At 37.0% G+C, this 9896-nt stretch overlaps 2 protein-coding genes across 2 annotated transcripts in view; both read right to left on the reverse strand.

Annotated features, from left to right (window-relative positions):
- Positions 1-53, reverse strand: part of LOC122346063 (pleckstrin homology domain-containing family A member 4-like) — a 2372-nt gene extending 2319 nt beyond the window's left edge. Inside the window, exon 1 of the mRNA XM_043240718.1 lies at positions 27-53. Within this exon, the coding sequence (XP_043096653.1) occupies positions 27-53 (27 nt within the window). The remainder of the gene's footprint in view (positions 1-26) is intronic.
- Positions 49-9078, reverse strand: LOC122345768 (pleckstrin homology domain-containing family A member 7-like). Its single transcript, XM_043240213.1, has 5 exons — positions 8961-9078; positions 3812-3926; positions 1993-2097; positions 987-1059; positions 49-511 (listed from the first exon to the last, which is right to left on the reverse strand). Exons 2-5 carry the CDS (start codon positions 3911-3913, stop codon positions 477-479), a joined length of 315 nt encoding a protein of 104 aa, XP_043096148.1. The 5' UTR covers positions 3914-3926; positions 8961-9078; the 3' UTR covers positions 49-476.
- Between the last annotated feature and the right edge of the window lie 818 nt (positions 9079-9896).

The following is a 9896-nucleotide window of genomic DNA, read 5'->3' on the forward strand; positions in this document are numbered from 1 at the left end:
ATTATATAATTATATTATATAAATACAGGGAGTACACCCCTTCTGAAACTCATTACGTAGAAGATATGTTAGTGTCCTTTGGAAATATAATGTTCCAGAGAGTCTGTCTGATCTATATATAAAAATTATTCAGGCAAATAAGATTTTAGTATCACAGTGATTTCTAATGAAAATGTTAAGTACACCCTCCTAAAATGTGCACAATAAAATCAAATAAAAAATATTCTGGTGCAAGTTAAATGCATTTTTTCCAAGTAAGAGGAGTAAGTTCTTGACACTTAAAAGTGTGACAGCCCACTAAATCATTTTCAGGCATAACGCTGACAACAATGGAAAAACTGTGGAGAGAGCTGTCAGGAGACTTATTCCTTTGCTCAAAGGGACAGTGATACTAGAGGAATACCAAACCATGGTTTTAACAGAAATTCAGAAACGACGCGCTCGTGACAAGGTCCGTAAAATAATCAGGCCTTTACTTATCCTTTCTTTTTCGCGATGAGTGTTTTTTTGGCTAGAAGAAAACAGGAAAAATACCACGCAAATAAAAAACTGTAATAAGAGTACACGGTATGACAACATTTAAATGCTTTTTTATTTCAAAGGCCTGTAGGAAACAATACTCTGGTCTCATGAGACCGAGCCAATATGATAACAATAACTTAAACTGAATTTCAGAATAACACAAACAAGCTGAAATAGCAAGTTAGTGTGAACCAAGAAACTGGATATATATGAGATATGAGAATATAAGAGCAACCCAAAAACTTCTACTACTTTTAGGGTTTGGTAAATGTGTCATGTTAAACTCTGGGGACGGCACATAGCTAAAAGACTGAAAGTACAATTAGTAGAAGTAGGACTTAGTGACCAACATGCTATTACAAACCAAATATTGCAAATAATCATTAGCTGGTTCTAATGGTTCTGGTTCTAACAGTGTCCATGTGCAAATGGGATTCTGTTAGATGTTTGGTAGAGCAACCCACCTTTGTAGTAGAAGAGGCAATAATCAGCTAGAACAAACCATTTTCTCTTCCACAGACGCATCCCTGAGCTGTCCTGAAAGTACAAAGCAACACAAACACTGATGGGAAAACACACACCCTCAGGCGGCTGAAGACATCTGATGGGGAAAGACAGCACTTCAAACAGACTTCAAACAGGCAATTCGCAGCACTTCCCCTTGACAGCACCGTTTCACTTCCAGTTAAAGAGTTTTTTTTAAAGTCTATTATCAAAAACTATCCATGTAAATACACTCCTGATGTTTTCAAGCCACGTGTGTGTTTCTGCCTGGATAACAGACTGGCTGGCTCTCAAAAAGGAAAGCCAAATAGGCTGCCTACCATGACTTACCTACATTTTAGGACGCTTTTGAATGCTCAGAATAGGCATTTCATCTGTTTAAAATTGCTCGTGATTCCCAAAAATGTGTGTTGATGTTTAGGGAGACACACTTCCCTCGATATTCAGATCTGTGGTCAAACAAAATGGTTTCAAACTGCATTTTGGTCTTTTTCGTCCCGCCAAATTGAATGATTTGGTCTAGAATAAGGCTTAAATTCTCAACTAGAATGTCCCTGAAGAACCTCCAGCGTATGTTATAAAACAGATTTTCTTTTTCTCAGTTCTAACTATAATCTTCAAACTAATGCATTATGTAATATTCTAATATTAGTTAAAGTACACTAACATAATTGCAAAGCTCTTTTTTTGCATCCGGGCTGCATTAAAAAAAAAAATACAGTAAAAATAGTAAAACTGTGAAATAGTATTACAATGTCAAAAAAGGGTCATGTTTATAAATTGTACAAATAGTTTTCTATTTATATTTTCAACACACTTTAATATTTAAAATGTAATTTTATTAAACATTTAAGTCATTTTTATTGTGATAGCAAAAATCCCCAGGTTCCTGGGTCCATAAAGGCTGAAAGCCTGTCATGTAAAGTATAATTTAAAAGCAAATGTTTATCGGTCAGATTGTCTTACCTGTTTGTAGAGCCATCCACGGACCACGACAGGAACACTGGGATTCCTCTTTATGGCATGATCCCGTTTGCCAAAGCTATGAACCCTTCCACTGGACTTGGATCCCTGCATCACACACCAACAAACACACATATAAACTAAAGATGACCAGGGGGACTGAAAGCTGAAAGCTCATTCATCAGCTATTAGTCTGGACCATCTGCCAGGGGTGCACAGCTGATCTTACACCATCCGCTGGCATTCTGTGGGCAAAGCAACGTAAGCCTACATGCTGCCCACCACTCGCACATGCCAGAGCACTCATACGGCTAATACATGACCACTGCACGCCACTGCTGCCAACGACAAGAGCTACAAGCACTCATTCATCTAGAATATTCAGAACGAAAGCAGGAGATGACACAGGCAGCGTTCCTGCTGCTGCATTTCTCCTCGGCTCTAATCACACTGTGGCAGTCAGCCATCACAACATTTCAGTTACTTTTGCACATGCATTCTGAGAGGTAACATAATCATGTGACTATAGTACTATCAAGCCGGCATCATACAGCTGCTGTTATTTTGTCATATAGCAAAAGCCAATCCATGTCAAATATCTGTAATGGTTCTTCTGTAATTATTGAGTCCCTCTCAGGCTATATAACTTCATAATATATTTCGGTAACACTTTTTTTGAGCATATAAATGCCTTATTCCACATGACCTTTTTCTACATCCCTAATCCTACCCAATACCTAAACTTAACAAATAACACATTAACTATTAATAAGCAGCAAATTATTATGGGAAATAGTTAAGAGTTAACAAATGTTACCTATACTAAAGTGTCACGTGATTTGATTGAAGAACAAGCTAAAATTGCCATTGTTTACTTTTAATCTTCATTTCAATTTATGCTTGTGCATGCGTTAGTTATTGTTAATTAATTACCTAATTACCTTTAATCAGTACACGTCGCAAGCTATTTCCCTATAACACGTAGTACTTTGCAATAATGGCAAATGGTGTTTTATTTTAAAGTACAATTTAAATAATTTTGTCAAGTTCATATTTTAAAAGCACTAAAATGCAACCTTATTATTACAAATGTGTACTTATATATTAAAATACATGGCAAGTGCCGATGAAGATTGCATGAAAGTACATAAATGCTTGTCAAGGGTAAATATGGCAGTACACTTCAGCCATACTTCGTTGACAACGGAAGTGACTATTAAATTACATAAAGTTGTACTGAAGTCTATTTAAGTGGGTTAAAAAAGTTCAGCTAATTGCGTTTAATCGAAATATAATCTATAATGCATTCTCATTTTAACTGTAAATAAAATGCAACTGTCTGAGTGTATTATTTTAAAGTGAATTATTTCCACACTTTTTAAAAGTAAGCTAAAATGTTTGAAATTCTGATATTCCACTTTTGGGTTATTCTTTCAAATATCTGGTGAAAAAAGCATGTTACTGAGCTCATGTGCATCCCAAATAATGAGCCCTGGCACAGATATGCACCAAATCACTCACAATACGAATCACAATCCGTTTCATTGGTCTTCTGTGTCTGCTCAGAGATGGCAGTCGAGGGCTCTGATCACCCTGTGTTTGTCACCAGCACTTGGGAATTGACGCCTCAGCACAGAAGAATAAACACTCTAATTACAGGGACAGATGCTAACCAAGCACAGAGAATGTTTTACATCAGCAGGCTTGTCAAGTTAAATTGCTCGTCTCGTTCTATACGTCGTCTACAAAATACCAGGTCTATATTCTTACCATTCGTGACTAGTTTTGCTGTCTGTTCAAGAGGGATCAGGTTGTTACTGACCTTTGAGCCTGAAGTGGTGTCCAGAGTAGAAGAAGTGACGGCAGTCGAGGCCTCACTGATGGTGCTGGAGGGCCGTGTGTTGGACTGTGGCTGCCTCAGCATGTGTCGGCCAGTCCTGCAGAGGAGAACACGACCTCGCTAAAAACACATTTCATTAAGGCTGCACAAATTAAATCAGAACAAAAGTGAAATCCTGATATCGCTTGGTGCAAGCAACCGAAGGCTGCAATTGAATTAAATATTTCAGCTGCTTGTTTCAGAATAAAGCACTGCGCTGGGTCCTTTCATATGCGAGCGGCTTATGATTTATGGTTTTCAATGTCTCAGAGCAGTAACTGTGGCTCCACACGGACAAATATCTCCATCTGAGTTTGGAACGCTTGAACCATCTTCACAAACTAGCAAGAAAAAGCGTTTGTTGTCAACGATGAATAAGCTTTTTTCATTAAAATAAAAACTAGTTTTTTTAGTGTACTAATGTAGACTGTAATTGTATTTATTTATTTTTTATTCATATTTCAGCATTCATAAAACAATACCCATTTATGATCGTTATTTATGCATTTTTTTAATCCAATTTTTTATTTCTAAAGCTACATTTTATCTGCTTTTGCGCCTATTCAATCATCTTCTCATTTAACACCATAATGATTTTAAATGATCTTTTAGGGGGGTAATTTCTTAGCGAAAATTGAGATGAACTAATTGCGACATCGTGCAATTAATACGATTTGACAGACCTAGCTGACATATAATCACAATGTTTTGATCAAGTTGTGCAGCAGTACAAACAGCACTGGAAACCTGAAGACTGTTCTACCTGTAAGACTGTAAAACAAAAAAAAAAAGATATTTTGAGAAAGCGTTTTTAATTTTCTGTCAACTTATAATGTTCTACGATCGTTAGAGATCAGCGAACTATGCAGGCGGTAGGAGTTATAATTCATGTAAAGCTAATGGCTGTAGACGGTATACCAAAACAAGCTCCTACCAGAAGTGACAAGCAGGCACATAGCATTCTAATGCAGTACTGCTCTGCATCTGCTCTGTTCATTACTAATTCACACTAGAGATACATAGTACCTGTTTTTAATATCACAGGCTCACTTCAAAAAGCTTTTAGTAAATTACAGTTGCTGTGATGTGTCAAATATAATTCCCAATGATTAGACAGAGAATGAACTTTCCCTTAAGCTCTCACTGACCTGGATGACAAACAAACTCCCTCGGGCAGAACAGGTAATGTTCTTTCTTTTTGTCAAATTAGTTAATCAAATCATTTTAGTCCAAACCTCAAAAAGAAAGGACACGTATTGCATTGCTTGGCAGAGTTGCGAGTAAAATTTCTGCATCTTAATAGTAAGGAATGCACTAGTTTGGGATAGGTGAAAAAAAAAAAAAAATTAAAAGAAGACCAGCTTAGGATGAATTTATTTAATCAAACACCAGTAATAACTCTAATGTTAGTATTATAATTTAAAATGTTTTCTATTTGAATAAATGTTAAAATGTAACTCATGCGTTGGTGAAGTCACATTTTCATTAGTCATTACTTCAGTGTCACGTGAACCTTTAGAAATCATTCTCATGTGCTGACAACAGTACTGCTTAATATTTAGAAATAGAAACGCCTTTTCTGACAATTTTTAATGAATCCTTTCTGAATGATATACACATTTCTTTCCCCAAAACATGTCCAACTATCAAAACTAAGAAACTAAGTACGAAACACCACTATGCATTTCAGTACTAGAATAATCATAGATGAGTGAATTTACTGCTGTTAATTTATCTCAAGGCTGGAATACTCCACACAAGATATGACCAGGGTTTTGCCTGATTTTCAGTCCGGACAAGTTGTAACTAGCTGTCAAAAATCAGAGCCGCTTTGCAGAACCGAGCAGACAGATTTGATAGAGATTTGCATAGTACATGATGGTCAGAGATCATTTAGCTTCATCCAGTCAGAAGACAGAGGAAATCGAATATATATTTAATATTTTGAGACGATTACAGAGCGAATACTGCTTTTATTCATCATGCGAGCCACATGCTTCTGAGTTTCATGGTTCAGACAGACTTGGTAGTATATGATCCTCGGTCAGTTCGTGCGCAATGACCGATTTTCTCCTGCTCTAAATGTTTAAAAACTCAAAAGGTGCATGATGCCTAGTCTAAAATCTCTTCAGATTTTAAAAGTTGTGTAGTGCATGTTAAATTGGTTCTCTCTTTTTATCCTTTATTGCAAAATTGCTGCCTGAAAGCTATACACGCATTGCACTTTTTCTGAGTGTTTATAGATAAAATCTACTAATTCCAGCTGGCATAATTACAAAAGAAATTGTCTACAAGGACCACAACATTTAGTTATTACAATCTACTGAATGCACAACATTAAAGGGTGTGTTTTCACTACATTCCGATCTTCAGCACTATGTCAAAACATAAGAGCATTCAAATTAGAAATTACACTGTTTCCGTGCTCTTCAAACTATCCTTATTACCATCACCATACTCTGTAATCCTCACTATCATAAAATGCCATTATATTCTAGTTATAGCCAACCGTAACCCAAACCATTACCATAAACCCATATAGCATATGTTTGTTATTATATGTTCTCCTTACATAAGAGGTAGAGCCAGCAGGGAGACGTTTGAGGAAACCTCACAGCATGACTCTCACACTTAGATTCTTAGAACAGATGGCCAGATATACAAAGAGCCAACATACAAAAGAAACAGAAAAAAACAAGCTGTCCTTCTAGATATGCAAATATGAAGAAACTGTGGGCTTTGGGCACTCAATCCTCTATAGCACCTATTATTCAGTGGCTCTTAGTAAAGAATCAGCATGGTATAGCAGCATGGTGCAAAACCGGCATGAAAAGATCAATATTTCAAAAGCATACGTTTGTAGCAAAGAAGCTTTTGAAGTTTAGAAATCTTTTAGGTATGAAAATATTGACGGTTAAAGCTAAAATTAGCCTGATCTCATGATGAAAATGTACCCGTGGGAACGATTTTTGCAAGTCGTGAAATACGTAGCACCGTGTACCTTTAGCGACATATTCAAGGTGAATTGTCCACTGAGTGGCGCTCAGATACAAGTATTTGGTTTTTTTTACCCAGAACAGATGAAAGTGCATATAATACGTTTTATGTCATCGCAGAACTAAGTGGCGCTATAACAGAGTAGCGGACCATCTGCATTACTCCTAAATCTACACATTAGTACACCGAAAGCGAATGCGGCGTAAAACGCAATCGCAAACACGTTCTCATATTTTAGCTCTTTCATGGTGAATCGTGTTTTTCACGGGATTCGTATTGCAAGGATTCCGCGTCCTAAGTCCAATACCGAGGAAGCTTGTTATATCCAGGAATTGAAATACATGGCACTATAATCGTAACTGTGTACCAAAACGATCAGAAAGACCTCGCCGTTTGGCCGCTTCTAGTGTTCTTTTGCGTTAAAAACTTAAGTACTTATTGGTACATATTTCGCGTTTTGCGAAAAAGTTTCCACAGGCATGATTTTGTCACACAGATCAGGTTGACCTAAAATATAAATGATACAATATGTGAGTCTCTGGCAATTATGCAATTTTCAACTACAACTAATAGAACTAACTATGAATTGTTTTCTGTAATTGAAATAAAGCTGCCATAAAATAAAAATTAGATAAAAAATGTGTACCATATCTCTATGATATCTTACACATGGCTGGGGCCACCAGAGTCTGAACAGTATGTCAATGTAAGATGTTTTATAACAGAAAACTTTATGATTTCTTAGAACGGTAATAGCATTCTATAAGTTTGTAGCAAAAATCGTAGTTCTACCAAAGTTTTTAAACGAATTCAAAATTATGCTTAATTAAAAGTTTTAAAAGAGAACAAGTTCTTCCAGAACAATCTGTCCTCAAACTCTGCATATCGTATAGTAGTTCGCATATTATATGATCCCTGCCGCACATATTAGATCTTTCCAGCATGTGCCTGGTCTGCTTACATACATTAAGAGCCAGTGACACATTACCTGCGGTTCTCAGAAAGCCTCGTGCACCCACACAGCTGTTAATGAGATGCATCCATTAGGACGTGGCAGCCTCCCGCTCGCAGACAGACGCTAAGAGAGGCCCAGTCTTTGTAACATAAACACTAATATGAGCTGCTTTTAGAGAGATTCAGGTTAGATAAGACCTGTGGGCAGCTGTTGAAACAATGTTCAAATCTTTCTCCGACTATTGGATTGTGTAACGTTATTATGAGGTTCCCTAACACCTGAAAGACTGCATCTTTTAACAGCATTAAATGACTAAATCTACAAATTCTACCAATGCCAAAATGCAAGTTTGTCTTAGATAAGGAACTCGATAAGGAATGTATCTCTCGATGAAGAGCGTAACATCCCATGTGTCCTGTGTGCATGTTTCAGAAAACAGACAGCTGTAATATAAGTTACAACTTGACAGCACCAACAGGATATCTGAGCGAGAGAGACTACTGACAAATGCCGTTGGAGACATGTGATACTCAAGTCAGCTGTATCCTTTCAGCTCTGCATCTGCCAAACAGATCATGACAGATCATGAACGTGATATATCACAACCGTATGATGTTGGGTTATTTTTCCCAGAGATGGGTAGTTTTTGTGTTACCCGGCTGTTGGGTTAGTGGCTGCGTCAATCTCAATTTGGGTGTGTTATTATTTGTCCCAGCAGCGGGTTGCCAAAATAACCCGAATTGGGTGGTTTCAACCCAGAACTTTCAGCCCTTTAACACCAAAAATGAAATGTAATTCACTTCTGTACAGCAGAGAATGCAAGTCAAACGAACATTTAAGCTGTGTCAGTGACAGGTACGATTAGGGGCGGGGTTTAGGTCATTCGTACAAATTCATTTGAACTGGCAACTCGTAAAATAAGTACGATTTAGCAAAAATCGTATTCATCCGTACAAGCGAGATTTAAATATAAAATATAAATACATATAATGGATACAAATATATTTATATATTTGTATCCATGTATATATATACACACACAGCACACACACAGAGTATGTAAACTTTTATAATTATTAATTGCTTTGCCACCCTAAATATAACCAAACAAGAAATTACATGTCAAAAAACAATACTTACTGGTCTTGAAGTCTGAAATCAGAGTTCTCAGCAGAGATCTGGCCTGTCACTGGATGTATGAACGTAGTCGTCCTCTGGTTATGGCTACAGATAAGACAAAAACAAAGCGCATTAACATGGTAATTATTATGCTTCCCTGCAGCAAAAACACATAGCACCCTCCGAACGTCGGCATAATCAACGCCTTGGATTTTCTCAGACATGTCCATCGCAAAACGAATCACACACACCAGTGATAATCACTGGTGTTTGCCCCTTTAATCATGCTGTTTACACAGTCACCCCTGATTAATGCAGACATATATACAGTATACAACCTAATATCGCATAAAATAATACAAACGGCAAGCAAGAAAGGTATAACTGGAAAATATTTATACTCTCAGTGTAACACAGTCTGAAGTTTGGCAACATGTCAGCATGACAGATATTTTCAATGTGCCTATTTTAGGAAATTGCATCAACGTCAAGAGTGGTCTGTTACTTTTGAGGGGGGGCATGACTGCATGGCAGAAATACGCCGTGCACCGTATCAACCCGGGGCATTGTCTCTACTATGCATTAAAGTGCTTCATGTATTGAACGACAAGAGACTAAATAACTGTGCTTGCATATGTAATCAAAGATACTCTACAATCTATGTCTGAGCTGATAAAAAGCACCTTTCAAATCTGTTTTGAAGAAAGATCTTGCATGGAAGAGGAACACTAAAGTAGTCTGATAGGAAATCTGATGGTTATATAATTATAGTTAGATGTATGGCATTCAGAAAACCATACACTGGGACCGGGCGCAAGATGCGTGACACAATGCATCAAAAACATAATAACCAGTGACTCCAGTTAATAAGGATACCACTAATAAGTATACTACTATGCTACTGTTAATAAGCAGCAGGTTATGTGTTTATTAAGGCAAAAGACATGGTTAATAGTA

Source organism: Puntigrus tetrazona, chromosome 5, assembly GCF_018831695.1.
Source record: "Puntigrus tetrazona isolate hp1 chromosome 5, ASM1883169v1, whole genome shotgun sequence".
Taxonomy (NCBI): Eukaryota; Metazoa; Chordata; class Actinopteri; order Cypriniformes; family Cyprinidae; genus Puntigrus; species Puntigrus tetrazona.

What these genes read in the sequence shown, in the direction of transcription:
- LOC122345768 (XM_043240213.1), bottom strand. Translation starts at nt 3,913, where the DNA reads ATGCTGAGGCAGCCACAGTCCAACACACGGCCCTCCAGCACCATCAGT. An exon ending in GTGGATGGCTCTACAAACAG is followed by an intron (nt 1,060 to 1,992) that starts GTAAGACAATCT and finishes TTGTACTTTCAG; the next exon opens with GACAGCTCAGGGATGCGTCT. An exon ending in TTGCCTCTTCTACTACAAAG is followed by an intron (nt 512 to 986) that starts GTGGGTTGCTCT and finishes GTTTTCTTCTAG; the next exon opens with CCAAAAAAACACTCATCGCG.